We start from the raw sequence: 14,615 nt of genomic DNA on the forward strand, positions 1-14,615 counted from the left end.
ATACTATAACCTAACCCTAAGAGAAAGCTTTTAGCTTTTTCACAATTTTCTTTCTTCTATTTTTTCATACTGTTTTTATAAATGAGGATGTCCCTAAAATGGGCTTTTAGGAGATTTCGCCAAGTACAAATTTGTCCCCAAAATATGTTTAAGGACACACACAGTTCCATTACATATAGATTAGTCCATGTCTCCACAGAGCAGACTTTTTTTGTGAGGTACCAGGCAGAGACTGCCGAAGCAGAAAAGTGAAATCATTAAGCCCTGATGGGTTTGACCAAAGATTGAGTGAACCCTTAATTAGCTGAATTACCTCTGACCTGACCAGAAATAAGCAAGGAATCGGCTCAGAAGACAAAGGCAAACACAGTTCTGCCACACACACACTCAGCGCTAATTCAAGCAAGAATGCTTATAATTAGGACTGCTGTTCGCATTCTTCAAATTATTTAGGAAGAAAAAAATCAGACTTCTTTGAAATGGTGACAGGATAGGAACCTATCTGTGGGGTTTAACGTCATGATCAGCAACGTGGAAATATAAGCTCACAATTCAATTTAAAACTTTTTTTGCCAGGTTAATTTCATTATAGAGGCTTGCTGTACTGTAGTAACTAGAACCTCTATTTTTTATATATTTGTTTTTATTTTTTTTAGCGCATTTCTATTTATTTATTTATTTATTTATTTATTTATTTTTAAATGGTAGATAACTTCATTATCTTATTTAGTAAAAAGAGGCAAGTAAGAAATTTCGCTGTTGCCATTTTGCTTGGTGACACAATGATCTGTTCTCATAGCTTCACGTGACTGAACAAAATTCTTTAAAGCTTGTTGCATGCTATCATTGTAGTTATTGCTCCAGTAAGATAGCCCCGCAAATGTTTTCCAAAAACAGATGACTTTAAATACCATCAGATTTCAGCTCCACGTGCGAATGGCTTGCTGTTGTCTGCTTCTCTCATTGGTGGTTTGGATGACCTTTCAGACTGGGATGCTTCAGGACTCATCCGTATGCATACACAGCTCCGGCTTTGTATACCAGCTTCAGGAGATGATGAGGCTTAAGGCGCTGTACTCTGTCAAAACCTAGACAACAAAAAAAGAGCTTTTGTTCTGGAGAAAAAAAAGAGGCCGGTCTCTGAGAAGTAGTTTGTATTGGTTTGCTGACAGGTTTATAGAGTTGTGTCAATTGTTCGTTCAAAGGTTTTGGGTTTTTAATGAAGCAAGATGATACAGTTGACACATACAAAGGGCTGCTTAATAATATATAAACCTTCAGCACATATACTTAGTAAAAAAAAAAAAAACTGTATCACAGTTATAGCAAAAAAAAGTTTCCCTGAGACATACACTGCACTTAACTTCATCTTATTTTTGGTTGTAACGTAATTACAGTCTTATAACAGACATACAGAAGCTGATACGTATGATTACTAGTTCTTTTATGAAATTCTTATTGTTATTTCTTAAATTTTTTTCCCTTTTAGCTAGGAAAAGTGTACCATTTAGAAACTGTTGTTTTAGTTTTCGTGTTTATGAAATTTTGTACTGTATTGTAGAGCATATTTTGTTAATATACAATAATGCCTTTGTAAAAGAGTTCTGTAATAGTGCAATTGCAGTAATGCATTTCCTAATTGGCACTTTTTAGACAGTGGCATCAGTTATGTTATTTCAGTAATTTGTTTATTTGGAAGTGTTTGTAATACTTTAATTGTATTAATGCATGTTTTACACAATTGGCACATGTTCCTAGGGACTGCACACAGTTATATTTTATGGAAAAGTAAAGAAAACATCTACCTAGAGCCTTTTTTTTACTTGGACTTGGATTTATTTAGAGGATATTTAGACAATTTTCCACTCTGTCGCAGAGTCTCCATATAGATTTTTTTTCTCTCCAATTTATTATTTTTAAATTTATAAAAAAATTTATATTTTAAAAATCTATTGTTGATCAAAAGATCTAATAGATCTAATATGTTGCTCACTTTTGCATATGAAGAGTCTCCTATATTTGTCCTCATTATTAGTAATAAGGCTTTCTGCAGATCTGCCGGATAATCTTAAATTTGTGAGCAGTGTATTATTCACTTTCATAAGAGTGACTAATTGCGTTTTATTTCTATATGTGTCTTACTATAAAGTCATCATTCATTCTGTTTTTGGCCAGTGTGACTTCTCCAACCTCTGACACCGTGACAAATATTTGTGCTCTCAACGCCCACATTATGATATACAGTGTATTCAGTTTTGCCCTGGCCCACCGACTGTCATAACGGGCCAGTCTTGGAGTTTTAATGAATTTATATCAGACTTGACTTGGGACAGTATAGCCCAGCTGCACACATAAGCAGTATTGTCTGTCATTTAAGCAAGTGCATTTTTGTATTCCCTTGTCAATGGTCCAGTGTTGCCCATTCTGGTCCGACTCTGGTGCATTCTTGTTAATGCCTCTTGCCACAGGCCCAAAAGCACACCGCACGAATGTGGTTGGAGAAAAAAGCTCTTTTGTCTCAGACCCCTCCTCTTGAGCTGCATGTGTTCATCATGGCCCGTGATGTGTAATGTGAATGTCTCTTCACTAAGGGCAAATGCTAATTCACACCCCTCAGGCTTGCATTTAAACTATAGACACTTAATGCACACACACACACACACACACACACACACCCAAACACACAAGTTTCATTACATTAGATAACAAAATATTAAACCATGTTATATTGAGATCGCATTAAATCGATTTATCTCAAGGTGATTTTTGGTGCATGTATGAATTTGGCTGTGAAAATACCCACAAAAGATTATTTAAAGCTATTATTGTGTTTATTGAGAAAGTATCAAGTAGACATATAGAAACAGTAGCTCTTGAAAGAAACATTTTATTTGATTCAACATAAAATTTATTACACATAAATGTTTAGCTACAACGGCTTAACATAATATGGAACATAAAAGAAGATAATTTGAGAAACAGCAATCCTTTTTTTCATGAAATGAAAGTCACTGGTAACCAAAACAGCTGTTACCAACAGTCTTCAAAATACCTTCTTTTATGTTGTGCAGAAGAAAGTCAATCATGTTTGAAACGACATGAGGTTGAGCAAATGATGACAGAATTTATTTAATTTTTGGTGAACTATCCTTTTAATGTTTATTTATTTAACTTTTTAAAGAAACTAAAACTGCCAGCAGGTGGCGTTATATGTCGTTATTCATGCATTTAGTTTGTTCAAACGGCTGATTCATTCAGGAATTAAGTAATCTCTCTATGTGAATGGGCCTTTGAATCATTAGTTCACATGATTCGTTCAAAACAAGGATTCATTCAGAAATGAAATACCGCTATGTTGCTCACAGACGCACAACAGTTCTGCGGTGGCTTTATAGGTAATATTTTCGTTGGCAAAATTGAGCAAAAACACTTTTTATGTACTTTGTATTAACTTTTTATGTACTGAACTGTTGTATAAAATCACATTTGCACTCTTGCTATTCGTGCGTGTGATATTGCTCTCGCTTCTCGTATGATATGGCTTATCGTGATATAAATATGATACAAAAACTCATATGGGTAATTTTTTTTTTTTTTTTTGCCGCAATATCTTGAATTTTAGGGCATAACTGTATTTATGGAGTTGTTGCCTTGCATCATGTTTGTCAACAGTGAACTGTATGAAAATGTAACATGACATACGGGTCTGGGAGCGGGGCCAGTGCATTATCTGAGTTAAATTATTTGAATGTTATTTTTTTCATAACTAATTAATTAAGTTAATTTGTTAAACTGACAGCCCTAGTCTAAATGCATTTGGTATTTTATTATAATAGCATATCTGTTTTTATAATGTAAACGTATTGTGAATTTGCTTGTAAAATGTTCTTATGCATGTTTTCTTAACATAAATGCCACTTGGTGATATATATTTTAGTTAGACACACTCACGTTTTCTTTGACATATCTGCACATGCATCATACAAGCGTGCACACATTCATAAATGCACTTATTTTCCTCAAATGCTCTCTCATTCATACAAAGTGTCTATTGTCTTAAATGAGTTGGATGTTGGTCATGCACATTTTGTGTGCAGTTCAGATCATTCTTTTCTCCACACTTTCACCACTACATAAGTTGTCTGAACTTTGCCCCCTTAACTGATGCTTTATGGTCTTTAAGTTGACATAAAAGTTCAAATTTACCATGAACTTATGGCTACAGATCAGTTATTGTCAGCAAAGTTTAGTGTGGAATGAATGGTTTTCTTGCCTTTTCTTTTCTTTTTTTTCTAGTTCTTTCTATTATTTTCTGTCTTGTTCGTTCTTTCGTCTTCTATGTTTGATAACCTTTTGCTAGTTTGCTGTTCTAGAAGGATGTCATACCCTTTTTGAGTAAAATGTTCTAAAGAGTTTATTTATCCCATTTTAGATGTTTTAATGGATCTTCAAAAAGATTAAAATCAAGACCTTTAGAATTACATGGCATTTCTTCTTTAAACAATAGTTTCTATTTGTGTGAGTGTGTGTGTGTATATATATATATATATATATGTATTTGTGTGTGTGTGTGTGTGTGTGGTGTATATAGATATATAATTAGATATATATATTATATATATATATATATAATATATATATATATATATTATAATATATATATATATATATATATATATATAGATTATATAAGTGTGTTAAGTGATGTTTGTGCAATATAAACCATAAAATAATTGTAAAATAATCAATAGTATAACCACTTTTGCAAAGGTCAAATTTTACTTTAATAATTCAATTTGACCATTCAAGACCTCCTGTACTGAAGGCAACTTAGCAAAGCCACGGGTAACTTAATTGAAGCATTTAGTCAGTGCTTGAAGTGAATAATTTTATTTTATATAATTTTATTTTATTTTTGCAAGCTCCAATACAATATAGGTTTACATTTATTAATAACAAAAATTAATTATTAAAACATTTTTTTTAATTAAATAAATAATTTAATTGGATTTAATTGTTGCATTATGTATAGTGTTACTATATGTCTTTTAATGAACAGCACCTGAAATAACTGTACTTTAGCTGCCTAAAGTCACCAACAAAATGTCACCGGCTCCTCAAGGACAAGGTTGACTATTGACTGTTACCTCCCTCAACCATTATCCTGTGGGAAGATGATAAAACTGTTTATGAATTTATGAATCTCTTCATAGATGCAGTATCTGTAGGCATTTACAGAATAATGCTTCTCTTCAGGAGGAACTTTTTATTGAACCCAACTTTTTAGACCAAAGAATGATAGTACTAGTGAGAGTAAAGAAAAGCACAAAGACTTTCCCTCATGTTATAAGAAAAAGAATAGCGTTCTTATATGCCCTGACTAAAGTTTGTATGATGACACTGCTGTCTACAGAATCCACACATGACTCATTTTATGATGTCTGGACACTTTTAAATAAGAATGTATACATAAACACACACGCATTATTCAGAGGATCAGTAGCACCTACTTTCCCCCTTGCATTCATGTGGTGCAAAAAAAGTTAAAGGTTATTATAAAAATCATATAAATGCCCACGGTCAATTTTAATCTATATATCAAAAATCCAAGAATTATTTCCTTTACTGCAGGGACTCTAAAAACAATCATTACATTGTAGTAACAAATACTGTCCCTAGTTTAGCAGAAGATAATTTTCAGTGTGTATGTGTCTCGTGGTGTCATTATGTACATAATAGCAATACTTTACAATGTGTAATAAATCATGCAGCTTGTTAATTTCCTATGCTTGTCTGTTTTTGAAAGCATGCTTTAAGTTAAATAGTGTGAAATGTCATATTGATTCAGAATAAGGATGGACACTAAAATTTACAGGGCCGGGACTGTTATTAATGGGTGGGCCTCCTCTAAACCAGGTCCAGTGAGTAGGTTCTACATCACAGGACAACATTCGTTGCTGACTCCCCCTGAACAGAATGAGTGTAATCTGAATTTCACCAAACACAGATGCTGGTTTAGTGCGTTAAGAGTATAGTCCTAGTCTAGAGAGCGAGGCTGATCTCAGCCATGCACATGCTAGGACTGATGCTGCTGCTAATGTGAGGCCTTCATCACAGGGATGTCTGAATTACCCCTCTGTTTGACTTCTAAAGAACAGTTTAGCTTTTTTGACATCCAAAGGACTATGAAAACATTTAGAAGGGAGGAGGAGGGTTGTGAAAACGCTTAGAAAAAAGTAAGTGAAGCCAAAGGCAGAGGTGGACAAAGTACACAACTCCATTACTGCAGTGAAAGTACAGATACTGTTGGTCAAATATAACTCCAAGTCAACTTTATCTATTTAGCGCTTTATATAATACAGATTGTGTCAAAGCAGCTTTACAATATTAAACAGGAAAATAGTGTGACGATAATGCAAGAGAGCAATAGTAAACACTCTTTTTTAAGTCAGTCCAATTCAAGTGAAAGTTGTAAAGACGTTTTACTTAAGTAAAAGTATGGAAGTATTTGCTTTTAAAAGTAAGTACTTTCTTAAGTACCAAAAGTAAGTTTTTTATGTCAACGCACTGTTTTATTATTGTTGTATGTAATACTTGAAATACCTTATGCCTCTGAAGCAACATACAATTCATTACGCCGAATAAATACACTGACTAGCTTGTAGTATCTTTGGAATAAAGAGCTTTTAGAATGTTAAAATGTTAAATGTGTAGCAGGAAACATTCCCTTCAGGGTGGTATCCTCCCTTTGTGCTACCACCAACTCCTGGTGAGAAACAGATGGGAAAAGAAGAGAAAGACCAGGAATCATTTTCCTTTTATCACAATTAGACTTAGGCTCCATATTCTAAGGCCATAGCTCTTAGACCATTTGTCGTAGACTCAAAAATGTTATATCTTTGGAATCCTTGGGACAAATAAAACTCCCAATGGGTTCGCTCTACGAAGTCTGGTTTTTCCGCAAAACTGAGTTGTGTCCAAAACCTACTTTTACAAAAATAATGACTTTATTCAATAATTTGTCTCCTCTGTTTCTCTCTGCATCACTGTACCGCCATTTTGGAGAATACCTGCTGAACGCAAACTGCTTATCATACTCTTCTGAGTCAGACGCGACACAAGGATACGTTTTCTATGTGTATTTACGCTTTGATTTGAACAAAAACAGTGCATCCGTGCAGCGCGGCTGACACAGAAGAGCGTATGCTGCTTGCGTTCAGCGGATATTCTACAAAATGGCGCTACGGTGATGTGGAGAGACACAGAGGAGACAGATTGTTGAATTAAGTTGTTATTTTTGCTTGCACAGGTTCTGCACTATCCTCTTCAAATAATATCCTCTGCTTCTCAATCGGGCTTAAACTGATAAGCGATATTATGGAACCCGTTGTTTACAATACAACCGGAGCACATGCCACTGAGCCGAGGGGCGGAACGTTTAGACGCGCACTAGAGGCAGTTTAGCCAATCACAACACGCTGGGCTAGCTAACCAATCAGAGCCCATCGCCTATATCTGAGGAAGGGGCTTTATAAAAGCAGGAAATGTTCAGCACGTTTCTCTGAGAAGGGACAGAGCGGTGTGGAATAAAGGTAAAGGTATGTTAAAAATAATGAGTTTTTTAAAACACAAAGCATTTACACAAGTTAGACTGCACCCCATAAACACAATCAAGCCTAGAAAAAAAACAGTCAACCACCCCTTTACAAAACCTTCTTTTGAAAACTAGTCCTTGGTTTTCAACTCAAATTCAATAAAATCAGTGCAGTACAATTCTCTGGAGTCTGAAGTCCACTCATGGGTCATATGATTCTAAACAAGCATGCCAACCTTTATGGAGATTGGCAAAAAATTGGCACTATAATGGGTATAAAGGATAAAAACAGTATATCTCGATGTTAAACTCCATGAAATTGCAACTGTAACCACTAGAGGATCAGCCTAATGGGTTCAGTCAACTCACTAAAATAATACTTTTCACAAGTGTTGCTTTTGGATTCATATTTAGTTATTATAAAATTATTGTTAAAACATTTAAAATTAAATTTTGTCAAAGTTTACCACTTCATTTATATTGAGAAATTACATTTTGCAATTAAACCACATATGATTTCAGTGAGACCTGAAAATTATTATAAAGAGAAGATAGCAGTTGGCATTTTGTTACCTACCATTTACTTCAAATCTCTGTATCTACAACAAAATATGTGTGTGTGTGTGTGTGTGTGTGTGTGTGTGTGTGTGTGTGTGTGTCTGTCTCTCTCTCTCTCTGTGTGTGTGTGTGTGTGTGTGTGTGTGTGTGTGTCTCTCTCTCTCTCTGTGTGTGTGTGTGTGTGTGTGTGTGTGTGTGTGTGTGTGTGTAAATATGCTTACTGTGTATTAAGTATTATACTTTAAAACTTCATTTCAGATTGTGTGTGTGTATTACAGTATTCTTCATCATGGATCTATTGTGATGTCAGCCCAAAATTTCTAACAGGCCTATTTCCTAACAGCTTAGATTCAATAAATCCCTTAAACTGCTTAAACCCCAGTAATCACTGCTTGCAGTTATATTTCTTATTGATTTTAAATAACAGCTCTACGGTTTAACAGATTCAAATTATGAAATGAAAAGTACCTGAGGCACTTCTATTAATATTAATCTTTGATCGGACAAATCCCATGCTTATTATGAGCAGGTCATAGGCATGTATAAAAAATCATGTTTGGATCACTTGGATATCTTATGTATGCATACACACATGTGCTTTGTGCAAACGTGCAAAAGACACAAAACAATGGTTATGTAAATGATGATTAAACAATTTTTGGAACATTTCATTTATTTATATGCCCTTTTTAATGGTTGTAAGCATTAATATCTTTCTAAGCTTTTTGTTGTTGTTGTTGTTGTTGTATTTTGTGCAGATGTACAGTATGAATCCAAAATGAGCTACTAAAACATTTTGAGAAGTGGTTGCTTGAGGATTATTGTTTTCATAACATACTGAATATCCAACAGCTCTTAAACTATATACAGAAAACAGAACACTCTGCCTCTTAATGCGTTTGTAGATCCTAATCCAGTGGTTCAACTGTATATGAATTGTATGACTTTGAGTTTGTTTGTGCGCACTTACATACATGTGCACAATATTTCAACTTTTTAAAAAATGCAATTACCAAAGGCCCATCGTACGGAAAAGTTATTTCTTTTCTTTCTTTCTTCATTATTTATTTGATAGATAAATCTTAAACTGTCTTGTTTTTGGACTAACAGTAGCAGTGATTGTATGCCGGATGCTGAGAACAAACAATGTTTTATGCAGGATGAGTGGAACTAAAGATGAAACGTTAGCTAGCCGTAAGCTAATTTCAGTTTAGACACTAGTAACCCATCGTTTCAATGGGACTATTGTGGAAATGGACTGGTGACGTCAAATGAACTCTATAAAGGCATAAATTCATCGTTCTGGTTAAATTAATAGTTTTGGTAAAGAAATACAATTTGAGGACAGTTATATACTTCTTGAGTCTTTTATTTGTCTTTGGTATTTTCTTTTGGATTGATATATTGGTCAGTTTTTGCACATGATAACCTGAATCCACAAAGGGAATATTTTTTTTAAAAAGCTACATTTTTAAGTTTAACATGTTGGAGATGCTAGAGTACAGTCATTACCAGGTGAGATGAGACTTTATTATTTATTGATCTAGAACAGAAATAGTTTAAATGCTGCAAAATAGTTATATTTTGCGGCATTGTTTAAATTTGTTAATCGACTGTTTTTTTCCTAAGCAAACTAGTGTGTTTCCTGAAATTTCCTTTCTCAGACTTATAGGCAAGCCTGTGCGTTTCGTCTTTTTTTTTTTTTTTTTTGCATGCTTGCAATATTTATACACAGAGCAATTATAAAATTAATGTATGCAATGCATTTAGTCCAAATGTGAGCTTATTTTCTATATATATAAAAAAACAACAACAAAATAATATTATTTGCAGAATAGAAATTAATTGTATGCACAAATAACATACAGTATAAGTAAGTATCTGAATGTCTGTCTGAACATATTGGCATCACCTCTCTGTTTGTGACTCAGGTGCAAACCCACCTGGAGAGCCCCTCCAAGTACCACATCCAGCAGACCCAGAGGCAGGAGGTGAAGCATTACCTGTCCAGTGCATTGGGAGCCAAGCTAAGCCCACAGGCCAGCACAGGACCAGGCCCCAGCCAACCCACGGAGCACGGCATGCCCCCTGGACCAGGAGCCAGCGGTCCTAATAGCCCTATGGCCCTTCTCACCCTCAACTGTGAGAAAGAGGTAGATGCAAAAGCTCAATCAGACTGTCAGATAATACATTTTGCTAAACTATAGTGTCAAAATATGGTGAATACAGTGACAGGATTCCAACGCAGCTTAGTTTTCCTAAAATGTGTGTGAATAATGTCCATAGACAAATAAGGAAAAGGGAAAACAAGAATGCCTCTCCATGTAATTTATGTTTTACCAAAGCATGAAGTTTTGGATATTTTTCTTATTAAAAATATTTTTATATACACTACCTTTCAAAACTTTCAAAGGTTTCCTAAGCTCACAAAGTCTACATTTATTTGATAAACAATAGTACAAACAATTTCATGAAAATATTATTACAATTTAAAATAACTTTTTTATTATTTTAAAATTAATTTATTCCTGTGATGGAAAAGCTTAATTTCCAGCATCCTTACTCACGTCTTCAGTGTCAAATGATCCTTCAGAAATCATTCAAATATGCTGATTTAGTGTTCAAGAAACATTTCTTTTAATTATCAATGTTGAAAACAGTGCTGCTCGATATTTTTGTGGAAACCTTGATAAAAAAAAATCAGTGTTATTTATGAATTACAAAAAAAAAAATCATTTACAAAAAAAAAAAAAAAAAAAAAAAAAAAAAAAAAAAAAACATTTACAAATAGAAGGGGACTTTAAATCTTTTGTAACATTATAAATGCCCTTACTGCTTACTGCCACTTGCTGAATAAAAGTATTATTTTCTTAAAAATCTTACCCTGACCAAACTTTTAAATGGTAATGCATGTCACTCTATCAAGGATGAACATTGTTATGAGTATTAAGTAACTACATGCTGAAGCCTATTAGATGTCAAAAAACAAGTTATGTAAGTTGCACAACTGAAAATTTCTCACTGTTTCTTCAAAGAGTTCTTGCCTTTTTCTGTGAGAGACGCTGCAGTCTTTGATCTTAAGTACATCAGTGCTGTAAGGGTTTCTAGGAAAGTAAAATGTGTCAACTGGGAAAAAAGCATAGAAGTTCTAAGAAATTATTCATGTATGTGGTGTATGGTCATCTTTCATTGTTTTAATAGTCAATTATCTTATTGGTTTAGCATTTCTTATTAGCCAGGTTATGACTTCATTACTAACATAAAGCACTATAATTAAAAGGTGATCTCAACACATTATGCTCTTGTTTTATATTATATTTGAATTGTTACAGATGGACGATGTAATTGAAGACATCATAGGTTTGGAATCAAGCTACAATGATGACATTCTAGGATTTATGGATGCAGGACTTCAAATGACTAACACGGTAAAGGACCTAGGATTGTAGTATCATGCACATTTGTTATGTTTAAGATTCATACAAGCACCTGAAGAGTCAACACATGCACTGAAATCTTTGTGGTTATGGTTTATCATTTTTCAGATTCCAGTTTCTGCAAACCTGATGGACATGTACAGGAATCATGCTCTTCCTCCAGCTGGGATTACCATTAACAACTCCTGCTCATCTAACCTACCGGCCGTCAAAAGGGAATTATCTGGTAAAATTACATTATCTTACCTATAATTAATGTTAATAACGACTTTTGGTTACCATGCCAAAACCCACCATTCTTAGGTATAGGAAAAGTATCCATATTGTGTGCAGTTCCGAATGCACAATATCAATGTCAGATATATTGTATTAAATAGTTACCCCAGCACCTGGCATGATGCACATAATGGACAAGCCCGGATCATGTGGCACATTTGACACTTATCAAAGGCCCGAAGGTTTTCCAGTAGGTATGTTTACATTTCTTCAGCCTCTGAAGGCTCTAAGCATGAATAAAGAGTTTTTTATTTATTTTTTGTCATGAGACTGTACATTTATATCTAGAACATATTATTTAATTGCCTAATGTGTGTCAACAAGTTTTACATTTGAAATGACATTTACATACATACTAAGTAAAGAAAAATTATTTTCAAACAAAATGCACAGTTGGCATGTGTCAAAATTGCCTATGTATTTGATAAAGACAGTAATTGCACACAATATGGACACTTGATTGGTAAACATGCTCCACACAAACACACACATTTGTACTTCATTTTGAAATTTTTAGTTTTTAAATACTGACATTTTTAAATTTAAATGAAAATTTTCTAGCACACTGCAACACATTAGAATACATTGGTGCACTAGGGATGAAACTGTGAACTTTGTAATAGAAAGATTTATAGCTTTGATGTTAAAACTGTGAAGTTTATTAATTTAAGAAGAAAGTTGTTTTAGTTAACATAATTACTCATTGCAGGCAGAGGTCAGAGCCTTGGCAAAAGAGAGACAAAAGAAAGACAACCACAACCTCAGTGAGTCTAATCATTACTTTGTATGCATGAACATTTTTTAAATGTTTTTTATATATTTTAAATGCTAAGTATAATATAACAGAATAGAATAATAATAATAACAATAATAATAATGTCTAATCTTTATTGGTATTTCCATCCATGCAGTTGAAAGGAGGCGGCGTTTTAATATAAATGATAGAATTAAGGAGCTGGGGACATTAATTCCTAAGTCAAATGATCCGTAAGTCTCAAAAATTAATATTAAAATAAAAAGAAACATTGGTTTACAATTACATATATATATATATATATATATATATATACTGTATTTATATATTCAGCCAATTCTATACCAATATGTACAAATTTAGTAGTTACAGCGTAACCGTCTGGCTATCGTTTTTGCAGAGACATGAGGTGGAATAAGGGCACCATCCTGAAAGCTTCAGTGGATTATATTAGGAAACTGCAGAAAGAGCAGCAAAAAGCAAAAGAGCTGGAAAACAGACAAAAGAGACTAGAACTGGCCAACAGACATCTCCTGCTTCGTATTCAGGTAAACCAAATAGTAAACAAAAGCTCACAACACATACTGTGATTGGTTAAACTCCCGGCAACTAGTCACATGATCAGTTTTTGTGGACAAGTATGTTTTGACATGCCCTATGACAAAAGGGTTTTTTATTAGATGGCCAAGCGTAACATTGCTTTGAAAGCTTATAAAGTATGCCCAGTGCTTCAGCTGCATGAAATTCGAAAGTTACACTCAAGTAATTGATTATGGGGAATTTCCCTCATTTTGACACATGGCATTTGATTTACAATACCCCTACTGTTTACACGCACAACTTTTCATGCACATATTTGTCATTTCTGGTTTGGATCCAGGAGCTTGAGATGCAAGCCCGTGCTCATGGACTCGCCGTTGTAGCCTCTCCCAGCCTTTATTCCACTGACCTGGTGGCTCGAGCCATCAAACAAGAGGCTGGTATGGGGGACTGCACATCCGATTTGTACCCACACCTGCCCAGTCCTGACCTGTCCCGTACCACCACTCTGGACCTCAACAACGGCACCATCAGCTACAACGACAGCTCCACGGAGGAAGGGGAACCAGAGGTCTACGACAGCACCAGCAAGGCCTCTACCAAGCTAGAGGACATGCTCATGGACAACAGCCTGTCTCCAGTGGGCAGCAGTGACCCCCTGCTGTCCTCTGGATCCCCCATCCCATCCAACAGCAGCAGAAGCAGCAGCAGTATGGATGAACATGAAAATGACTTTTAGCATTGTGAACAAACTTTTGATGAACCAAAGTTAGATGATTAGATGTTTCTTTGTGTAATATGTTACCTGAGAGTAGCCATGTCACATTCAGGTGGTTTCCTTTCAAAGTAGATCATGTGTAACATGAAGAGAACAATTACGTACAGTACTTTTCTTGTATTTTAGAATATTTAGTGTGTATAAATAAGGGTATATATATATATAGATATATTTTTTTTTCTTCTTTTTTCATTTATCATGTTGGATTGTACTAGTTAAGAGTCACCAATTATAACAATTTGTAGATTTATGAAGGATTTCTCTAGAACAATATGAAAAATAGCTAAAATAAAAACTGCTGAAGTGTGATTTCTGGAGTTGGCTTGATATTGTCGAACTTTACTTCTTGGGGTGTAGGTTTTCCATGGGTGGAGTAACCAGTAACATATGTCTAGGCGTGCACAATTCAACTCACTTCTACAACTGTTAATTAACACTAAGCGCAAAACATCAAAAACATGTCCTGTCTTTAGCTATAACTCAATTAAATATTTTACTGATATGAAGTTTGATCGTCATACCACCATGAGAAAGCTGTTGGGAATTTTGAACACTTAAGATTTATTTAGTGTCACTGTGTCAAATTTTCACAGATCTGTCATGTAACATAAATTGGTGAATAAAAGGAATTTTCCTTTTTTAATTTTTTTTTACATTAATCTTGATTTATCAGTACAG

General features: G+C 34.4%; 1 protein-coding gene across 1 annotated transcript; it reads left to right on the top strand.

Moving 5' to 3' along the window:
* The first annotated feature begins 9,557 nt into the window (after positions 1–9,557).
* LOC109058794 (microphthalmia-associated transcription factor-like) lies at positions 9,558–14,082 on the top strand. Its single transcript, XM_042758742.1, has 9 exons — positions 9,558–9,667; positions 10,084–10,305; positions 11,485–11,580; positions 11,698–11,815; positions 11,967–12,059; positions 12,573–12,629; positions 12,777–12,852; positions 13,020–13,167; positions 13,500–14,082. Exons 1-9 carry the CDS (start codon positions 9,635–9,637, stop codon positions 13,896–13,898), a joined length of 1,242 nt encoding a protein of 413 aa, XP_042614676.1. The 5' UTR covers positions 9,558–9,634; the 3' UTR covers positions 13,899–14,082.
* Positions 14,083–14,615: the final 533 nt, after the last annotated feature.

Source organism: Cyprinus carpio, chromosome A6 (genome assembly GCF_018340385.1).
Source record: "Cyprinus carpio isolate SPL01 chromosome A6, ASM1834038v1, whole genome shotgun sequence".
In the NCBI taxonomy this organism is placed as follows: Eukaryota; Metazoa; Chordata; class Actinopteri; order Cypriniformes; family Cyprinidae; genus Cyprinus; species Cyprinus carpio.